Source organism: Glandiceps talaboti, chromosome 19 (genome assembly GCF_964340395.1).
Source record: "Glandiceps talaboti chromosome 19, keGlaTala1.1, whole genome shotgun sequence".
NCBI classification, from domain to species: domain Eukaryota; kingdom Metazoa; phylum Hemichordata; class Enteropneusta; family Spengelidae; genus Glandiceps; species Glandiceps talaboti.
The window spans coordinates 7,063,744-7,087,812 of record NC_135567.1 but is presented as its reverse complement, the minus strand read 5'-3'; the positions used below and the strand labels follow the sequence as shown (position 1 = coordinate 7,087,812).

The 24,069-nt window shown below is 35.6% G+C and overlaps 1 protein-coding gene across 1 annotated transcript in view; it reads left to right on the top strand.

Moving 5' to 3' along the window:
- The first annotated feature begins 3,830 nt into the window (after window positions 1–3,830).
- Window positions 3,831–24,069, top strand: part of LOC144450386 (death-associated protein kinase 1-like) — a 31,675-nt gene continuing 11,436 nt past the window's right edge. Inside the window, exons 1-8 of the mRNA XM_078140988.1 lie at window positions 3,831–3,869; window positions 6,314–6,412; window positions 7,498–7,566; window positions 8,494–8,610; window positions 10,376–10,627; window positions 11,076–11,220; window positions 22,143–22,291; window positions 22,792–22,989. Coding sequence (XP_077997114.1) covers window positions 3,831–3,869; window positions 6,314–6,412; window positions 7,498–7,566; window positions 8,494–8,610; window positions 10,376–10,627; window positions 11,076–11,220; window positions 22,143–22,291; window positions 22,792–22,989 — 1,068 coding nt within the window. The remainder of the gene's footprint in view (window positions 3,870–6,313; window positions 6,413–7,497; window positions 7,567–8,493; window positions 8,611–10,375; window positions 10,628–11,075; window positions 11,221–22,142; window positions 22,292–22,791; window positions 22,990–24,069) is intronic.

Sequence of the window (24,069 nt, the reverse complement as noted above, 5' to 3'; positions counted from 1 at the left end):
AGGAGAAATGAACAACCTCAGTTTTATCATCATTGAGTACCAACATATTGGACATCATCCAGCTACGAATATCATCGACGCATGCCTCTACATCAGCTACAACTTCGTCAGGCCTATTGCAAATAACATAAATGAGGGCGCTGTTTCAATAGCTACAAGCTTGGACACATCGATGTCATTCATAAAAGGTAAATTCCCAAATGCTCTAAAAATAGCACGGGTTGTCCCTATATTTAAAAAGGGAAACACAGAAAACACAGGATATTATAGACCAATTTCTATTTTGCCTTTACTAAGCAAAATTTTTGGAAAAATGGTTAATAATCAAATTTTAAACTTCTGTGAGAAAAACAACACATTTTACAAACACCAATATGGTTTTCGGAAGCAACATGGCACCAAACTGTCTTTGATCAGCCTCACCCAACATCTTCTTGAAGAAATTGATAAGGGAAATCCAACACTTGGGTTATTCATTGACTTTTCGAAAGCGTTTGACACCATAAATCATGATATTCTAATATCAAAATTAGAATATTATGGAATACGAGGTTTGCCCCTTCAATGGCTAAAAGATTATCTCACTTTCAGGTATCAGTTTGTAGGTATAAATGGTGTTAATTCCTCCAAACGGGCAATTACTTGTGGTGTTCCCCAAGGCTCAATTCTAGGACCTACACTTTTTCTTGTATATATTAATGATATACCACTATCTTCCGATTTATTTGACTTTAGATTGTATGCCGATGATTCAAATTTATTCCATACTTTTACTGATAGAAGTAATATTATTGATATGACATCAATGAGCTATGAATTAACAAATATCACAAATTGGTGTGATGCGAATAAGCTAACGATAAATCTAGCTAAAACGAATTACTTAATTCTGAAAAGCAAAAGGAAAACAGTGGATAACACTGGATCTATGCGCATAAAAGACACATACTGCAAGAAACTGATACTGCATCATTTGTTGGAGTGTCAATTGATCAGTGTATGTCCTGGAAGCCACAAATAACTGCTGTAAATTCTAAAATAAGCAAACTTACAGGCATATTCCTACATATTCGCAAAGTTGTGCCTCAACATATACTTATCATGCTTTATAACTCCACTGTTCTCCCACACATCACATATGGACTGGAAGTATGGGGGAGTACGTACCCGACTTACCTTAATGAATTATTTATTGTACAAAAACGATTAATTCGTATTATGACTTTTAGCAAATGGAATGTACCTTCAGAACCATTATTTCAAAAGCTCGGTATTCTAAACATTTTTCAACAACACAGCCTACAATTAGCGATGTTTGTCCATGATGTTTCACATAAAAGACTACCAAGCATCTTCCACGATTACTTCACTACAATTAGCCATTCTTATTCAACACGGCAAAGCAGGAGAAGCGATTTGAATATTCCAAGAACAAAACATAGGTCGGGCCAATTCAGCATAAAATATGCAGGTGCGAAACTATGGAATAAAATACCAGTGCATATTAGGACTATACAATGTAGGTCAGAGTTTAAGCGGGAATTTAAAAAATGTCTACAGTCTGGTTGTTTCGGGATCTAGAGCTCATGTTTAATTTATTTTGTAATTTCAGTGTATTTCCAGTATCATCTACCACGTTAAATAGTCTTGATTGAAACAGGGCAAAATTAAATGATGAGTGTCATATGTTTTGTGAGGGGAGGACTCGATTAGTTGTGTAACAACTACTTCCACACACTTTTCCCGAATAACACGTTTATGTATATACATAAGGATATTTAGTTCTGTTCTGTATCACATTTTTTTTTGTACGTGGGAATAAATTATTATTATTATTATTATAAATACCAGAGTCGTCAGCATACATGATGTAGTCGAGGCCATGGTTAACTACGATATTCTCTAGTGGTGCTGTATACAAAGAGAATATAAGTGGACCTATACCGATCCTTGTGGAAAAACATATTTCAAATGTGATGTGGATGCTTTAGTTGAATTGCCTTTAACATACTGGTGGTGATTGACTAGATACTATCTGAACCAGGACAGAGCCATACCTGTGATACCGAAATGAAATCGCAGTCTATTTAACAAGACCTCATCGTATTGAAGGCAGCAGATAAATCCAGCATGACGAGAATTACATCTTTTTTGTCACTTAATGCAAGCATAATATCATTGTAGACGAGGAGGAGCGCAGTTTCAGTACTGTGATTGGCTCGGTATGTGCTTTGACACTTGGTGTATAGCTGAAACTTGGCGAGATGATCATTTAGCTGCTGCGCGACAATTCTCTCAAGAACTTTCAACAAGAAAGACAGATTGGATACGGGCCTATATTTTTTCAGTACATTGTGGTTAATATCAGGCTTCTTCAACAATAGACAAATGATTGATGATTTAGAATGGCTAGGGACGGTGCCAGACGAAAGTGAAATATTGTATAAATGAGCTAAAAAGGCGCAAGAGAGTCAATACAGTTCTTGACAAGGTTTTTTGGAAGGATATCAAATTCACAGTCATGATTTTGGAGACGACCGCTTTACTAGCGTTATAACTGACACAGACTCAAACTCAGTGAAAATGTGATGTGTCACTATTGACTGAACAACAAGTCCGACACGAAGCTTTGATACCTTCACTTCAAAGAATTTGAGGAATTTGGATGGTACTTGGATGTCATTTTGAAATGCGTTTGAATTGGATGCCTTGGTACTTGATAGCTCAGTAATAATATTAAATAATCTTCTGTTGTCTCCTTCATTAATGCTAGTCCGATGGAAAGCTGACTTTACTTCATCACAACGACGGAAATATTCAACCCGCTTAGTACAGAAGATTTGCCGATCGATTTCGAGTTGCGATGTGCGCCACTTATTTTCGAACTTACACACTTCTCTTCTCATGATAAATGACAGTAGTTCCTCACAAAACCATGGGCCACGCACTTTCTGGGTGATGACTTTTTCAGTTATAGGGACAATCGCATCCAATACCTTCCTAACAGTTTCATGATAAAATTCTGACAAGCATTCGGAGTTCATGACAGGTGGACAGTCTGCAATGCTATAGTCTGCGATGCTGACCGCAAGTTTGTCATGCAAGTCAGCCTTGTCAATTGTTCAGAAATTCCTTGTTGAACTTGAACTTGCCATTTGGTGGTCGCTGAATTTTCAAACCGAAATAACGATACTGTGATCGCAGATTAGAGATACGTCGACCCTGATAAAGTGCAGGAACTGATCATTCGATCAAGTTATCAGCAAGTCAAGAGTATAGCCCTTGCTATTGTAGGTTCGGATACATTTTGTTGTAAACCCATAGAATTTACAAAAGGTCGACAAACTTCTTTGTATCCCGTAAGTCGGTGTCCACAAAATAAAAATTGAAGTCACCTGCGTATAGAAAGTGGCCAGACGATGGTACAGCTGTTTCCAGGCACGTTGAGAATTCAGAAATTAACTCGCCGATGGTAACTTTATTTTTTGTTGATTTTGGAGGATGGTAGACGACAATTAAATGCAGACATTGACTCGACGATTGAAAATGATGTCTAATGCTTCGAAAGATTGAAACGAAGATGAACGCTTCTCAGTGACGGGAAGGTTGGAATGGGCTAACACTGCTACTCCACCCCCTTTTTCTCTTTGAGTGAGGCTGCTCATAGATAGTGTAGCCGCTTTTGAGCCAAGTTTCTGTAATGGCTATTTTAAAGATGTCCAAATTTCCAGTCAACAATGTCGACATTACAGCACTGATTCCCCCCCCCCCCCATTAATAGAACGAACATTCATTCCCCAGACCAGCATTTAGTTGTAATTTCTGGAAGCATGAAGAAACTCTCGGAATTATCACTAGAACAGAGTCACGTTTGTTTTTAACAAGGTGTACACTGGGTGTTATTATGGTACGAATAGGCAGCGACCCAACATAAGTAGCATCAATAGAGATAGGAATTTGCCTTAGTAGCCTGTTCCGCACCTCAGATCTTTTGACCCAAGACAACGATTACTAATAATAGTTGGAATCGAAAACTTAGGTTTGGGGTGTTTGCGTCCAGCTTTACGACCACGATAACAAAATGAAGACTTGAAAGAAGGTTTTGCAAACCGCATACGTTTTGCCATCCACTGACCCCATGACAACGACTGGTTAGACTGACGTATGCATGACCAAGACCTGGCAGCCGTGATGGGTTGAGAACTGCAATATATCAGTACATGAAAAAAGTTAGCTAACTTTCTGTCTCAAAAGATGAATACAAATAGCAAATAGCAGCAACGGGCTTGGAACCGATGGCAACAATGGGATGACTAAAAAAGAAAATAATGCAGTGCTATGCAATACAAAGTAAAATACGACCATCCCCCTAATCCCATTTCCTAAAATATTGCTGTCCCCTGAGAGATGATTTGTTAAAAGGTTACCCCCTAATCCCCCCCCCCCCCCCTGTGACCTTTCGAAAGATCAGAATGGTTTCCAGCTGTTCTACATGTACTATATAGCACTACTCTTACTGGACTTTGTATTTGGACTTCTTTTCTGGAGCTTTCACTATTGATTCGACTAGAGTTGTGCATTTTGACTTGTTGTGCTGTGCTACGGGAATGAACTGTGTTTAACTGGTATATACTTTGTTTGGGTGTTAATGATGACCATGCTATCCATCAGTTGTAATATGTCAATATCAGCTGCACTTACAATGTTTGTAATCGAGTCACATAAAACGTGTGATATGACCCCCACACAATAGACCATTCCCTTAGTAATATGCAAATTAGGGCTAAAAAATATGTCGTTTTGGTCAAAAACCTATAATTCTAAAACTACTCAGCAGATTGGCTGAAATTTAACAGGGGTGCATCTGAGGGTGTATCGATGGAGAAATAATAATCATATAATGATCTCATCAATATTATGCAAATTAGGTGTAAACATGTTCATTTTTGGTAAAAAATTTATATCTTAAAAAGTACTTGGTCAATGAGACTGAAACTTGGTGAGATGTTTACTAGAAGTATTATTCTGCAGACTTTCTTCAAAGTATTTTAACGCAATTGGCCCTAGCAACCATGAACACGCCCTTAGCAACAACTGAATGGCAGTACATTTTGGTTAAATAAGAACATCATCTGGTAGGCAAGTGAGTAAACATTCAAAAAATATATGCAAATATCCCTAGCAACCATGATCATACCCATAGCAACAGCCAAATAAAGACGTACAGTGCAAAGATTACAGGAATTGAAAGACAAATGAATAAAACATTCAAGAAATGTATGTAAGTGTGCCTAGCAACAAGACCACGCCCATAGCAACAGCCAAATGATCACATATACTGCAAAGATAACAATTGGGATTAATAGACCATTGAATAAACATTCAAAAAATGTAAATTTGCCTAGCAACAAACCACGTCCATAGCAACAGCCAAATGATCGCGTATATCACAGAGATAGCAACATGGTTGGATAGGCAACTGGATAGTCATTCATCAAATGAACACCTATTGTTAGCATGGACGAGCATATGGACAAACATTTTTAAAAACTGTACAATTGTGCTACAACATTGGCGGTATTTTTTTCATAGTAGGGATTGCTTGAACATTTTTACACATATTATAAATTACGACATTGGTTCGTTTAGATATTGCATACTGACAGCAGATTTTAGCTCTGTTAATTGCAAGTGGTGCTCCAGTAAGTAGAATACTGTGAGTACCTTTTAAATAACTACGCCTAAAGACTTGGAAACTCAGGTTGTACCCCTTTAATGGGGTCTGAAACTGCGATTTCTTTAGGTTCGAATCACTCCCGTGTTTGCCATGGTACTTACATTTTACCATCTTCAATTGTCATCATAGTACTTCAGATTACTACGGTTGGATAGAGCGGACCAGTGGGGGCAAAGTTACACAATGTATCTCACAGTCTAGTGCATTCACATCCTAAGTATTATAGACCGTATTTAGACAATCAACAGTCACTATTGTCATCTGTGTTGTTAACAAGTCTTATCAATAGTTCGTTGTCAGTTTATAGAACAGTAACATTTAGTATTTGTCTTCTTTTCCTTGGACATTGGATATCATAACTAATTGAATAAAACAATAACAAAACATTGACACCTTGGATACAAACTTATAAGTTTTAGTCATATTCAGAAAGAAGTATGTGAAGACATCCTGTATTCTCATACAGATCATCGTTAGTATAGTATTTATAGGGAACCATAGTGAACAATGTCAGTGTAACTTTTATTAAGTTGGATTATTGCTAATTTTGATTTGTTTGTTTATGTTTGGTATCAGTCTGGTAATACACCACTCCATATAGTTTCTCAACTTAACATAATTGAAGTAGTACGAATTCTTCTGGAAAGAAAGGCAGATTTCGATTTGAAGAATGAGGTAAAAATAATCTTCTTTTAAACACATAAATATATTGTTGATACCACGACACTCATGGAATGTATGCATACATGCATACATGTATGTATGTATGTATGTATGTATGTATATATGTATGTATGCATGTATGTATGTATGTATGTATGTATGTATGTATGTATGTATGTATGTATGTATGTATGTATGTATGTATGTATGTATGTATGTATGTATGTATGTACATGTATGTATGTATGTATGTATGTATGTATGTATGCGTGTATGTACATATGTATGTATGTATGCATGTATGTATGTATGTACGTATGTACGTATGTACGTATGTATGTATGTATGTATGTATGTATGTATGTATGTATGTATGTATGTATGCATGTATCTATGTATGTATGTGTGCGTGTGTGCGTGTGTGTGCGTGCGTGCGTACGTACGTACGTACGTATGTATGTATGTATGTATGTATGAATGTATGTATGTACATGTATGTATGTATGTATGTATGTATGTATGTATGTATGTATGTATGTATGTATGTATGTATGTATGTATGTATGCGTGTACGTACATATGTATGTATGTATGTATGTATGTCTGTATGAATGTATGTATGTATGTATGTATGTATGTATGTATGTATGTATGTATGTATGTGTGTGTATGTGTGTATGTATGTATGTATGTATGTATGTATGTATGTATGTATGTATGTATGTATGTATGTATGTATGTATGTATGTATGCGTGTACGTACATATGTATGTATGTATGTATGTATGTATGTATGAATGTATGTATGTATGTATGTATGTATGTATGTATGTATGTATGTATGTATGTATGTATGTGTGTGTGTATGTGTGTATGTATCTATGTATGTATGTATGTATGTATGTATGTATGTATGTATGTATGTATGTATGTATGTATGTATGTATGCATGTTTCACCCGCACACGTGTGTCTGTCTGTCTGTCTCTGTCTGTCTGTTGAATTGACAAATTTATTTCAGTAGTATGGAATGAATTGTGTACAAGTATTGAATGGGGCATTCTGTTTATTTTTGTTATTGTGTTTGTGTTAATGTAGGAAGGGGAACGACCATTTGATGTTACAAGGTCAAGCGAAATAAAACGGCTGTTGATGCACCATATGAAGGTATTTACAAGTACATATGCATATTTAATTTCATTTACATTTCATCGTATGTCCTATTCAGCACTAATAGCAGTGATATGCAATACCTATATTATTCGGATGTTTTTAAAATGTGTACCTTTGCAATATATAAATGCATGATTCCCCACAGTATAATTTCAAAGATACATTTTTGAGTTAAACAGTGTGAAGTTGGCTATAATTTTATTTGACAATATTTTTGAAATTATAGTTCATATGAAAAAATTAGATAGTGAATATGCTAATAAAATATGTAGAATAATTAGTCTGTAATAGTAGATTTAGTATGTGTATGTATTTAATAACAAATTAATTATATTTCTCTTCAATTATTGAACATACTACAATTTAACCGCATAGTGAGTGATACTGTTATTTCTTATACATCAATTTTATTCTATTTATGCAGAAATAATGTACTTGTACATACAAGATTGTAAAACTCTGCTCTGGTTTGATTTATTTTCATAATATTCATAGTCTGTGTATGTATTTAATAACAAATTCATATTTAGAATATTAGCTAACAATGAAGTGCAGTGATTGAAACTCTAAGTATCTAATTGTATATACAGTTTAATCCTTTCAACAATCCAATTTAATTATTCATGCTAACAAATTTAAACATGGTTTTTAAATATTTATTCATCCATCTTGTGTTTAATTATTATTTTATATTCATATTATGAATTTCATTATTATTTTCATTTGTTATTCAAGTATATTTATGTAAAACTATTCATTTATTTAACTTTGACAGGCAGTCTACACAGGTGACAATGCTTATAAACGTGGATCCCAAAATATAGTAAGAATATAATGTGTTAAATAACAACATACATTATTTACATTGCTTGTACTATACTACAATTGTATGAATATATTATGTATTTCACTCTTATAAAGCAACAAGATTACCAAGAACTGATGAAAGAGCCTGGAGTCGAACAGAAGAAATGCAAACTATTTTTGTGTGGCTATGCAGCTGTTGGAAAATCTACATTGGCTAAGTCATTGCAAGGGGTATGTTTATAATTATCATTGTAAAACCAGTTAAATATATACGTAGTAAGTGTTTATTTATATATACCAGGTATCACAGTTTTATGTATTGTAACAGAATAGAAATGGTGTACCTAATAAAACATAACATCATATACATAGATCATAGCTGAAGACTAAGTACTATCCAAGTCTATAAATGGTACACCTAAAGAAACATACATATCATATACATAGATCATAGCTGAAGACTAAGTACTATCCATGTCTATAAATGGTACACCTAAAGAAACATACATATCATATACATAAATCATAGCTGAAGACTAAGTACTATCCATGTCTATAAATGGTACACCTAAAGAAACATACATATCATATACATAGATCATAGCTGAAGACTAAGTACTATCCAAGTATATAAATGGTACACCTAATAAAATATACATATCATATACATAGATCATAGCTGGACTAAGTACTATCCAAGTCTATAAATGGTACACGTAATAAAATATACATATTATATACATAGATTATAGCTGAAGACTAAGTACTATCCATGTCTATAAATGGTACACCTAATAAAATATACATATCATATACATAGATCATAGCTGAAGACTAAGTACTATCCAAGTCTATAAATGGTACACCTAATAAAACATATATACCATATACATAGATCATAGCTGAAGACTAAGTGCCATCTAAGTCTATAAATGGTACACCTAATAAACCATACATATCATATACATAGATCATAGCTGAAGACTAAGTACTATCCAAGTCTATAAATGGTACACCTAATAAAACATATATACCATATACATAGATCATAGCTGAAGACTAAGTGCCATCTAAGTCTATAAATGGTACACCTAATAAACCATACATATCATATACATAGATCATAGCTGAAGACTAAGTACTATCCAAGTCTATAAATGGTACACCTAATAAAACATATATACCATATACATAGATCATAGCTGAAGACTAAGTGCCATCTAAGTCTATAAATGGTACACCTAATAAACCATACATATCATATACATAGATCATAGCTGAAGACTTAATACTATCCAAGTCTATAAATTGTACACCTAATAAAATATACATATCATATACATAGATCATAGCTGAAGACTAAGTACTATCCAAGTCTATAAATGGTTCACCTAATAAAACATACATATCATATACATAGATCATAGCTGAAGACTAAGTACTATCCAAGTCTATAAATGGTTCACCTAATAAAACATACATATCATATACATAGATCATAGCTGAAGACTAAGTACTATCCCTGTCTATAAATCCCTTTTAATATTTCTGTTGTCTTTCACAAAACTCTTTGTAGACCTCAGACTGCATTACGACACAGCAGGGACATATATGAATACCGATGCAATCTAATCAATCAATGCACTTTGCAAACAGTACATATTATACACTCGGTCGCCTTAATTCTTTTCTTCACGAAAAGTGTTTTTTGTAGAAAGAGTGTAAGAGCTCAGACCCCATTCTGACTTATATGTGGATACTGGTACTATCGAACCAATTGTAAACACTACATATCACAGACTCATCCACTTTGATTATATATCCAGAATAAAATTTCTTGTAGATATCAAACCACCTGTGATATTCCAAAAACAGGGATTAATGTAAACCTCGGTGAAATTTATTGGGATTTGTTTACGTTCTGGAATTTACCCCAACAATCTGAATACTATGTTACACATGATGTTTATTTTTATTTTCACAAAACTCTTTGTAGGAAAAGTGTCCGACCTCAGATCACGACCCCACACCAGGGATTGATGTAAATACTGTTAAAATAAGATCCAAAGATGGTAGTCATGAAGAGTTCAGCTCTTGGGATCTGGCAGGTCAACCTGAATATTATGTGACACACAATATGTTCATTGCAGCTGTGTATTCTACATTCATTCTACTCTATATAATAGCTGATGAGGAGAATGGTAAACTAGTGAGGCCAAAGACCTTGAAAGAAAGTCAGAAAGAGAAGGTGTGTAATACTATCTTGAATATGGTATTTGTGTATTTGTTTTATTCATACTTAATAGCATTATATAGAGTATTTGCATAGGTCAGTACGTTTTAGTAGGAAGGTAGTAATTTCATGACTACTACAGTTGATAAGTATGTTACGTTTTTGACTTCATCTGGTATCTTAAATTGGATAAATGCAAAAAAAAAACCCGTTATTTTAGAAGTCAAGAAACTAACATTCAACAGAGGAAATATTATTTAAATACATAATCTTTGATATAGAGCATTATATGATAAATTATTAGATAATTTAAGATGCCATTTTAAAAGTTAAAAGGTAAAATACACTTATATGCCTAAATCATATGTGTGTGTGTGTGTGTGTGTGCGCGCGCATGCGTGTGTGTGTGTGTGTGTGTGTGTGTATTTTAAATCTGTAATTATATCTGTATATTTGTTTATAGGTACTGACGTGGCTGAGATTTATCAAAGCAACCAATGCATCAATTCAACAAGATTCAAACACAGCGAGTGGTCCTTCAGCTAGACCATCAGTGATACTAGTAGCAAGTAGAGCTGACCTGGTAAAACCAAATCTCAAATATGAAGGTATGTGAACTTTAAGAACCTCTACATATGGTTCGAGAAATCCAAAGACATGTCCTACTTTCATGGAAGAAAAGATTAGTGTATATACATGTTGGACAGACTAGTGTTCAGTCAGACTGCACGCTAATTACGAAATCTCAAAAGTTTTCAGCAAAAAGACAGAACAACACATGGAGATAACTAACCATATTTATTTGTATTTTTTGTCGTTGTTACTTTTCCATAATGAAGGTTAGAATTTAGGGATGCAAAGTCTGTGTGTGTCTGCCTGCCTGTCTGTGTCTGTCCAGCTGTCTACCTGTCCAGCTGTCTACCTGTCTGTCTGTCTGTCTGTCTGTCTGTCTGTCTGTCTGTCTGTCTGTCTTTCTGTCTCTGTCATCGTTTTCTCAAAAACAACTGTGTAAATTCAAACGAAATTTGGTGCACATATACGTTAGGGTAATGATTAGAACTGGTTAGGTTTTGGGTAAACATTTCATGGATATTAGTGAATCATTTCCACAATTAACAATTTTCGGTACTAAGGTTAGATTTTAAGACCACACACATCAAATTCAATATACTTTCATATATACATTGATGATTACAAAATGCATGTTTTGTATAAAACTTGATAATATAGCTTGTACTTTTAGTTAATCATTTTCATATTTTAATGATCTTCAGTAGTTAGGCGATATCTTAAGAATACACTCTTCAAATTGAATAAAATATGACACATACTTCAAGCAGAGTACGGACCACATGTGCCAAAAAGCTTGTAGATGTAGGATTTAGTTTTTAACCACTTCCATAGTGAATAATTTTCAGCAATTATGCTATATATGAAGAGTGCAAGCTTCAAGTTCTATATAATTTAGTAAGCTTATATGAACTCATGGTGCCAGAGTGCACCTTACTCATAAAGCTTTCTTTGGGTGAAGCTAACATTTGTCTCATGTGAGTCGTAAATAGTTGGAAAATCCTCAAGCTACCTTTGAGATCCGTTCACTATATGGTGTTGATCTTACCTTTTGTTAGATTTCTTCATTTCTCTCACCGAGTGTTACTTTATCTAATGGCAGCGGTAGAGGGCGATGTTCATCGACGGCCAATCTTTGATTTCCATATTATTGACAAAAGTTGAAAGAGACATTGTTTGGGTAATGACACTCTCAGTACCGCTGTTAACCGGAGACTTGAGACGTCTGATATCTCTTGAATTAATCTCTACGAAAACAGAAAGGGTAAATTGAAAGTGTTGGGACATCAAAAGCAATACATGTGCATGTATTAACAGACTTTAAGTTAACGCTTTGCAATTTGGCTCATTGGGTTTGCATTTACATTTCTCTATATCATCGTCGTAAACTCATGGACCTTTTAGTTTAATATGGTCAGTTTCTTTGGCCTGTGGGGGGTGGGGTGGATTAGTAGTGGATTGGATTGCATGTATGTCTGTCTGTCTGTCTGTCTGTCTGTCTGTCTGTCTGTCTGTCTGTCTGTCTGTCTGTCTGTCCGTCCGTCCGTCCGTCCATCCGTCCATCCGTCCGTCCGTCCGTCCGTCCGTCCGTCCGCCCACCTGCCCGCCCGCCCGTCCGTCCGTCCATCTGTATGTATGTGTGTGTATGTATGTGTGCATATGTATGTATGTATGTATGTATGTATGTATGTGTGTATGTATGTATGTATGTATGTATGTACGTGTGTGTGTATGTATGTATGTATGTATGTATGTATGTATGTATGTATGTGTGTATGTATGTATGTGTGTGTATGTATGTGTGTATATGTATGTATGTATGTATGTATGTATGTATGTATGTATGTATGTATGTATGTATGTAAGGGACCGGTCAGTTTCTCCAGCCTGGGGGGGGGGGGGCGGTGGATTCCTAAATCGGGCCGACAAAAAGTCACTGACCCCCCCTATCTGTAAAACCAAAAACAGGCTGACCCCCCCCCTATCACTTAATTCTAAAACATGATGACCTCCCCCCCCCCATATATAATATTCGCATGACAGGTATTTTTTTATCGTGACTCAGTGTGGACTGCTTGACTGTCTTGCATCTACTTTATAAGATCCCGGGTTAGCACTATCATATTTATAATTATTGACTACACAGGGTAAATATATTCGAAAAGCATCTTGGCAGTGAAAGGTAGGAAAGCTTGAGAAGGGAATATGTACATCTCTTATGGGGGTCCTAGGGGGTCTCCCCCTAGAAGCCCTGGAGGTTTTTAACTCTGAAAAGTCAATTTTGAGACTATTCAGACATTTTCAGAAAATAATTTCCAAGCTTTACAAGACAGCACCAACATGTAAAATGCGACTACATAAGGTTGAAATATTTTTGAAATATAGTTTGATAGGATCTTGACAGTAAGAGGTAGGGGGAAGATCTTGAGACTAGGATGTGTACACCTCATGTGGGGGGGGGGTCCTAGGGGGTCTCCCCCTAGAAGCCCTGGAGGTTTTTAACTCTGAAAAGTCAATTCTGAGACTATTCAGACCCTTTCAGACAATAATTTCCAAGCCTTACAAGACAACACCAACATGTAAAAAACAACTACATAGGGTTGAAATACTTTTGAAATATACTTTGATAGCATCTTGACAGTAAGAGGGGAAGAGCTTGAGACTGGGATATGTCCACCTCATGTGGGGGGTCTGAGGGGTCTCCCTCTAGACATCCCTGGAGGATTTTTACTCTTAAAGCCAACGTTTAGGCTATTCAGACCCTTTCAAGCAATAACTTAATCCATGCTTTACAAGACAGCAAGTATCAGAAACTATTCTTTATAACTTACACTAAGGGTTGAAATATGTTCTTAAAAAGTTTAAATGGCATTATTATATACATGTAGTAAAGGTCAGCACATCTATAATGGTAGTATCATTGGTAGGGGAGATTTGGAGTTTAAGGTAATTTTAGACTAACTTGGCAAATGTTTCAGATTTTGAAAAGACAATATCATATCAAATTAGAATAGGGTGAAAATATTTAAGAAAAGTTTAATACCATTATGACAGTAAAAAGGTTGTTGGTGCATCTGATTGTTGGTTGAATGTATGAGTGACCTCTGGGGGTGAGGGAGTCCTTGGGGTTTTCCCCCTGGCAGATCTGGAGTTTTTTGCTTGAGATACTAAGGCAATGTTTAGGTTATTCATAACCTTTGAGGTAATATTTCCAAGCTTCGAAAAGCTAACGTAAAACGTTTTTAAATGAGTTTCTCATATCACATAAAATGGACACGTAACATTAGTATATAGGGGCATTAATATTGCATGTATAATAAAGTCACTTAGAGAACTTTAGGTGGTCTTACCTAGTGTATAATAGTAACTGGAATCTGATGAGATGTGGTGATTTGTAGTGTCAATAGCATGACGAGTAGAACAATTTAGATTAACTTCATTTATAAACTATCTATGAAAATTACCATTACGAAACCTTCAAGTTCACTTTTGCCCCAAACTACAATATAAGTGAAGCATTGATTGTGAAACAGCCAAGCATTTACATGACATGTTCTGTAACTAGTGTGGTAGCTAGGTAATACCGGTACATGTACAATGTATATGAATATGTATAGTTAGGTTTGAACTAATAGGTAATGTTAAAGACTTCATGTAAGAAACAGGGACAAGAACAAATATTGACATGTACCACATTTCAGACAAGGCTATATGCCATTGTAGAAAGGATTTTTTTCTTCCATCACAATCTAAAACACAATGACCCCCCCCCCCCTTCCACAATTTTCAAAACAGGGTGACCCCCCCTACCAATCCACCGCCCCCCCCCAGGCCGAAGAAACTGACCGGTCCCTAAGTACGTAAGTGCGTACGTACATACGTACGTGTGTATGTATGTATGTATGTATGTATGTATGTATGTATGTATGTATGTATGTATGCATGTATGTGTGTGTGTATGTATGTATGTATGTATGTATGTATGTATGTATGTACATGTATGTTTGTATGTATGTATGTATGTATGTATGTATGTATGTATGTATGTATGTATGTGTGTGTGTGTATGTATGTATGTATGAATGTATGTATGTGTGTATGTATGTATGTATATATGTATGTATGTATGTATGTGTGCGTGTGTGTATGTATGTATGTATGTATGTATGTATGTATGTATGTACATGTATGTACGTACGTATGTATGTATGTACATGTATGTATGTATGTATGTATGTATGTATGTATGTATGTATGTATGTATGTACGTACGTACGTTCGTACGTACGTACGTACGTATGTATGTATGTATGTATGTATGTGTGTGTGTGTGTGTGTGCCTGCTTTTTCTTCTTTCAGAGCTTAACTGCCTTAATACGACGAAGGTTAGTCACATTTATTTTCTAGTACAAAAATGTTGAATATAAATATTATTCTGACTGTACTATGGATGCCTGGATATCTCATAAATCAGTGTTGTATATTAAGTATGTTATGATTTGTTCTCTGCACCAACACTAGGTCACTACTATACACAGTTGAATTCAAACACACGAGTCATTCTAAAGTATGCCGACAACATTGACCTTACCACAGATTATGACAGCACATTTGACAAACAAGATATTTTGTTGATTGGTCAATGCAACAACCTTTACGTTAATGTACATAACACTAATAAAATGGGTGATGGTTTTATTAGTGGTTGTCATTGTACGGGATTATTTTGGTAAAGAGAGAAATTGTAAGAATAGTTTTTAAAAAAAACCTTGTTGACAGAGTTGGACCAGACAAATTAACCAACACCAGGTGATGGTATACGCCATCACACAGTGTATACCGAATGTAAGAGTGTATACCAAATCAGCTGTTCATAAACCAAGTTATATACAACTGCCAAGGTGACGCATTGCTAGCATATTATACTAAACCTATCAGCATATTTAACACTGGTGCCTCTTATTGTTACAAAGATTTGTTGTCTATATCTAATACATCACTCTGATATTTTCGACTACTTCTCTGAAAGTGGTGGTCGGATTGCTTTGTTATTGGTGTGCATGTGCTTTGAGGAAAGCTAGTCAATGTTGTTCATGTCATGTTGATACAAAATTAATCATTTTCTATGTTCAACAAATTTGAATAATTTTGGTCAAAACAAAGCAATAACAATATCAACAATCAAGTGGTGTTACAATTTGCAAAGGTGATAACATTGTTGGGTGGACAAGAGAATTATCACTGAAAAGTTGCTGGAAATATTCTGTATTGTTCTGTATGTATGTATGTATGTATGTATGTATGTATGTATGTATGTATGTATGTATGTATGTATGTGTGCATTGCATTGTAGTGCGCTGTGTTGTGCTGTGTTGTACTGTATTGTACCATACTGTACTGTACTGTACTGCACTACACTGGCATAAAGTCACAAACTGTATTTCCCTCTCAGGGAGATGGATAATTCAGTTGAAAATTAGAATCATGACATGACATGTAAACTGTACAATAATCGTGCGATCATAGCCCCTGGCATTCGTTTCTTACTCACCTGTATAACCTTGAACCTCACGTAAGGAGTGATCAGTTTTTACGGCCAGGGGTGGGCCGGTGACTTTTTGTTCATGTTGTACTTAAAAATAGTGACCCCCCCCCCTGCAATTCATTCACAAAACAATCAAATCCCCCTCTGACAAATAAAAAAACACAATGACCCCCCCCCCCATCTGTTGACAGGAAACACTCTTTTTGTTCTTGCAAAAGACACTCTTTTCTCAAAGCATAATACCGCACACTGCACAGTTAATTTTACATGTTACATTTTCAGTAATTTTAAGTGTATCTGGTAAATTGCTATCCCAAATCCATTGCTTCACATGTATAATGCTCTTTAGATAGGAACCCTATGAAAAGTATGATTGTCTGTTCACGGACGTACACAATATTCATGGTTTAGTAACCAAAAGTTCTAGGATATCTCTTAGATTGAGTGAACTATTAATATTTATTAATTCAGCTAATTATCAAATACAGTATTATAAATGGAGTTGATATACTTGTAAACCCATGTCAATAACTGTCACACATAATGATGTACTCGCATCATATAATGCATTGTTTACATCATATAAAGATATGTTCACATCATGTAGTCAATATATTGTTTTCTTTAGACTTAACACAACTGTGGGTTTCCATACTTGTACACGTTTGCACTCCTCAAGGTTTTGAATAATGAAATGTGATAAATGTCATTGTTTCAAAACAGAAATTAAAAAATGTCATAAAAATGTTTTCTGTACTACAGCAGTTTCTAAACTAGATTACTAATTCAATACACTTACTACTGGCTATAATGTCCAGTAATGTTGGCAACATGATAGCCTTGAAAATAAATACACTCTAATACCAAGGAAATGTAACATTATGATCTGCTGACAAAATTTTACTCTCAGTATACAGTCACTCAATGTGGATACTAGGTATTCCAGAGGAGATGTAAAATCTAATTTTTCTCATAACTTTGCACCGTGTCAGTACTATAGAAGTTCTGGCTACAGTAAGTAGCCCTTTACTAGATCATCATCAAACAAGTCTGTGTTTATAACTTTGTTTATCAGTCATTCACATAAAATATATTCCCTGAGAATCCGATTAATATTGTGTTCACCTTGGAATATATTTCTTTCTTGGTAGTGTATGGTGTAAAACAATAGCAAGAGAAAAGGGGGTTTCACATGTAGCTTAGTAACATGTATTAAACTTGGTGATGGTCACAGGTATCAGAGAAGAAGTGAAACACAAACACAGAAAAGTTATTTTATAAGACATGTAGTTCGTACTATAGCTATGCCAAGTAACAGTACAATAGTTTGTACATGTATGATAAATCAACATATTTGGGGTGAGATCAGTAGGTATAAAAACTAATTCTTTTAGTAAGGCCTCAGAACCCCTTCCTCACCCCTTCTAACTAAATTGGTAAAATTGTTGCAGACAGCAAAATCAATTTCAAATCAGTATGTAGTATCATGTAGTGCTATGAATACAAAACCAGTATGTAGTTAGGAAAAAATAGCTTTTTCATTGGCACAATAATGTATTTTAGGGCCATGCATGACACATTTCTTTCCCATTTTTCAATTTGACATTTTTAGAAATGTTTGTGTTAGGGTACAAAACAGATTTCATTATAAAGGACCTCCTCTCACCCCACCCCTCACTAAAAGAATTTAGTTTTTACCCTAAATTGAACTATTGATCTCAACCATAAATCAATTTGGAACTTCTAATGGAGATGATCATAGTTATCATACATTATATGTACAAAAATGTATAGGAACTAGACTAACTATACACATGGACATTGAATATCCAATATCTAGACACAGGCTTGGTCAGGCACTTTCAGTCACAGTGTTATTGCCACATATTATTTCAAAGTGTCCTAAATTGGTTATGTTTGTACACATTTCCACATGTTCAGGTCAATGGAGGAACAGATTTTAGAGCCAGTAAATCTTAAGGTATTTCATTTCTTATGTGTTACATGTACAGCTACACATGCAAGTTTTTCTACCACAAGATGACACAATGCAACTCATGGCGTGCAATAGCGAGAAGTCAATTTTCTAACAAATAACTGTTGCTTAAAGGTGGCCATGGTGCAGTGTTGTGATGCCATACCATATGTATTGGATTTATCAAGAGAAAGAGTTCATGTTATATTTGAATGTATATGTATAGCTATTTGTTTATGGTTTATTTTATGCACTTACATTTTTTGTTTAATAGCTTGCACAGCGCCCACAAGCGGCAGCATATTGGCTCAATGACTAGTACGCATGCGTGTCCTATACACTAAGCGATGTTTTTTGGTGGTTTTACCCAAGGATGCATTGCGGTACAATGACTACGCATGCAAGTTCTACATGTATGTACGATGTGCAATCTCCACGCCAAGGGCGCTATCTATGATATCATTGTGAGGCAGCTGATCACAAATGAGTCTACCCAGCTGTGTGAGCTCAGGGGCTTTGGCCTAGGTATTATATTAAATGTATGGACATTGAAGTACAGGAGCATGGCTCATGGTTTTGTTTAGTTGAAAACAAGGTAACCCCCCCCTTTATTCGCCTCATAAAAATGATGACCCCTCCCCCCCCCTTCTTTGAGTCCCAAATTGAGATGCCCACCCCCGGCCGTAAAAACTGATCGCTCCCTAAATTCAGTAATCTGACATTAACATCAGGAATACTGACATGTTCCCAAGGGAGTTCCAATATCCTGTAATTGGTTGATTTGTGTTTTGTAGGTGTGCGTTGGTGAGTTGTCACTGTACTACGCTTTGAGCAAAATACTGATCGTCTACACAACATATAGACGATCTTCCTAATCACTCTGTGTGTCAAGGGAAAAGTATAAGACAAAGTTCCAACTTTGATTTTTGCTACCATTCTAGTAATGTCCTCACTACCTCAAGAATTGAAACAAATTGAATTTTAAACAGCCTATGCAAACGTTTTCTCTACCGTTAGTATAGTGTTTAATGTCAGTCATTTGTGTCATAGACATAGGTCATTGCTTTATTTGAATGCGGGCAATAGCATATTCCTTTCTAAAAAATACTTTGTTTGCAAAACATTCAATTGTCGTTTTTTTTTTTAGCACAAATGACCTGGGGTTCAGTAGTGCTATAGGCATCACCCACGTCTGTCTGTCTGTCTGTCTGTCTGTCTGTCTATCTGTCTGTCTCTGTGTGTGTGTTTGTGTGTGTGTGTGTGTGTGTATGTGTGTGTGTGTGTGTGTGTGTGTGTGTGTGTGTGTGTGTCAGTAGTGCTATAGGCATCACCCACGTCTGTCTGTCTGTCTGTCTGTCTGTCTGTCTATCTGTCTGTCTCTGTGTGTGTGTGTTTGTGTGTGTGTGTGTGTATGTGTGTGTGTGTGTGTGTGTAAACAAGTTCAAGTCAATCGATTGCCATGATATTTGGTGGGTCCATTACCTTGGGTGTCTATTTGGGAAATTGTTCAAATGAAAATGATCTCAACACCGGTTTGTGATTTGGGTAAAAAAATGTGATTTTAAACTCAAATACAACTGGGCAGATTAGGCTGAAATTTGGGTGAAACATTCTTCAGGGTAATTTTACTTAGAATTTTTGATGATATGATGGTCCCATCAGTGATATACAAATTCGGGCTAAAAATGTGTCTTTTTGGTCAAAAATCTATAATTCCAAAACGACTGAGTAGATTGGCCTGACATTTAATGGGAATGCATCTAGGGATGTATGGTCAAAGAAATATTAAGCACACAATGATTACATGAGTGATATGCAAATTAGGTGTAAACATGTTCATTTTTGGTGAAGAGCTTATATCTCAAAAAATACTTGGTCAGTGAGTCTGAAATTTTTCCTGCAGATTTTCTTCAAAACATGTTGACAAAATTGGCCCAAGCAACTATAGCCATGCCCTTAGCAATAACAAAATGGCAGTATATAGTTATAATGTCGGTTTACACAGTCTACGTAAAGGCTTTGTTTGCCATGAGTATATAGTTATAATGTCGGTTTACACAGTCTACGTAAAGGCTTTGTTTGCCATGAGTATATAGTTATAATGTCGGTTTACACAGTCTATGTAAAGGCTTTGTTTGCCATGAGTATATAGTTATAATGTCGGTTTACACAGTCTATGTAAAGGCTTTGTTTGCCATGAGTGTATAGTTATAATGTCGGTTTACACAGTCTACGTAAAGGCTTTGTTTGCCATGAGTATATAGTTATAATGTCGGTTTACACAGTCTATGTAAAGGCTTTGTTTGACATGAGTATATAGTTATAATGTCGGTTTACACAGTCTATGTAAAGGCTTTGTTTGACATGAGTATATAGTTATAATGTCAGTTTCCACAGTCTATGTAAAGGCTTTGTTTGCCATGAGTATATAGTTATAATGTCAGTTTACACAGTCTATGTAAAGGCTTTGTTTGACATGAGTATATAGTTATAATGTCGGTTTACACAGTCTACGTAAAGGCTTTGTTTGCCATGAGTATATAGTTATAATGTCAGTTTACACAGTCTATGTAAAGGCTTTGTTTGCCATGAGTATATAGTTATAATGTCGGTTTACACAGTCTACGTAAAGGCTTTGTTTGCCATGAGTATATAGTTATAATGTCGGTTTACACAGTTTACGTAAAGGCTTTATTTGCCATGAGTATATAGTTATAATGTCAGTTTACACAGTCTACGTAAAGGCTTTATTTGCCATGAGTATATAGTTATAATGTCGGTTTACACAGTCTACGTAAAGGCTTTGTTTGCCATGAGTATATAGTTATAATGTCGGTTTACACAGTCTACGTAAAGGCTTTATTTGCCATGAGTATATAGTTATAATGTCGGTTTACACAGTCTACGTAAAGGCTTTGTTTGTCATGAGTATATAGTTATAATGTCGGTTTACACAGTCTACGTAAAGGCTTTGTTTGCCATGAGTATATAGTTATAATGTCGGTTTACACAGTCTACGTAAAGGCTTTGTTTGCCATGAGTATATAGTTATAATGTCGGTTTACACAGTCTATGTAAAGGCTTTGTTTGTCATGAGTATATAGTTATAATGTCGGTTTACACAGTCTACGTAAAGGCTTTGTTTGCCATGAGTATATAGTTATAATGTCGGTTTACACAGTCTACGTAAAGGCTTTGTTTGTCATGAGTATATAGTTATAATGTCTGGGGGGGGGGGGGTTGGACAATTTAATTTACATTTCAATCGTCCATCATCAATGGCTTCACTTTATCAGACAAAATAATCCAACATTACCTATTAAATAGCCTAACATGTTGATTAAACTGACGGCATGAAAACATTAGCTTAGGTATGTAAATTATTGGGTGAAAGTAAATGTGGGTGATTGTTCTATGATTGTACATATCTTTCCTTCCAGCTGAGGCAGTTGCCGATGAAATTCTGAAAGAGGCCCAAGAGAAGTTTGGGAAGTACTTTGACATATCTGACGAACGATTCATTTTGAATTGTAAGGATATCGAGAGTGACGAAATGCAGCGACTGAGAAACTTGCTATGTGAGATAAAGGTATAGTTGAGTAGAGTAAATCATTCTGTATTACACATATATGCAAACTATCTATAACCCCCGTTAATCTGATATTAATAAGTTACAAATTAACAAATCCACTGGGAAAAGAAATGATCTCTTATAATATTCACAGGACTCAAAATACAGGCCATCAAAACTAACACCGGTTTCTTAAGTTCGGTGTCTATTCAGTCATGTTCTTGAGGTGCGCTAACATCTAAGACATTGTGAACATTTGCACAATTGTCTTGTTTCACTAGAAACCTAACTATATTATCTGAAATAGCATTTAACAATGCTCATTAGCAATACTGATTAACCATAGCTGTGACCACTTTGGCAATCATATACTTTGGCAAATCTTGACTTTACATTATTTGTTTATTTCTTAAAGATATGTACTGAATTGATGACAAGTTGGAATGGCCTTGACCTTGTCACATATACATACTATTAATCAAAACTGTCTAAGTGTCATGAAGTTTGATTATTTACAGATATCAAAAGCTAGGATGATGCCATACATCTGTGAGGAGATACTTGAACAAAAAAACAAATGGATCACAGACGAAAGATTTCCTGTGATGTATTGGACCAACTACGTCAAGGCTGTTAAATCAATTAGTGAACGTAATGAAAGCTTTGGAGATGATTTCCTTAGAAATGTTACAAGCTACATCCATGATATGGGAGAGGTATGTCACTTTATATACATCTGGTAGTTATAGTAAAATTCTTCACCTATATTGCTTTAACAGGACAACTTTGGGTAACCAGCTGTTATTTTAAAATACCTGCGCATTATCCAAAGTTGATCTGTTAAAACCAATAATGAGCATAAAGATATGTAGTGTAATGAAGTTATACTTCGAATTCGATGAGTGTTTACACTAGAACGTACACCTTATTACCTACAGCCCTTTTACACAACTGATTATGCCCACCCACTGTCATGTAAATTCACAAATTCACTATATAAAGCACATATTGTACATCTCAGTCAAATAATCTGACATTTTTCCCAAAAATCTCAGTGCGAATTCCATTAAGCTGGCAAGGACTCATAGTGTAACAACCTTAGAGAGGCTTCGGTAATTACAGGGGGGAGGGGGGGGGGGGCTGGTACATAAAATATTACCCTCCCCCAAATCGATGGTGTCTGAAAAGGGATCCTCCGTATGACCCTATGACCATCCTATTTAAATATTTGATAAGCGTGGTGTAAGTGCGGTCAGAGACATCAAAAACGGGCACTAAAATAAATGTGCTAAATGACTTAGTCCCACTGCTGCCACCACGTTGGAGGTTTTACAGGCAAACACCACGATAATTGAATACCATTGGCCGAGTTGAAGGCCAGGAAGTTAACTGACAAACACTATATGGGCTTACTCGCAATGATTGCCGGAACTGAGATCAACATTTCTACAACATTATCCTAATACATTGCCATCTGTTCCCGTTTTGTTCCTGTGATTCCCATTTCTCTTTTCACATCACAACTGACAATTCAAAATATGGTTGTCATCCTTAACTCTTCAAAACCTTAATTAGTCCTTTTAAAGAGTATCACTGCCTCCAAAATTGGCTTCACTGCATTTTCCTCTCTACACTCACTCGCGCTCACACACACACACACACACACACACACACACACACACACACACACACACACACACACATACACACACACACACACACACACACACACACACACACACTCTCACCCACTGTCACTGTTCTCTTCCAAACCTCCGGGTTGAGGTGAAGTAGAC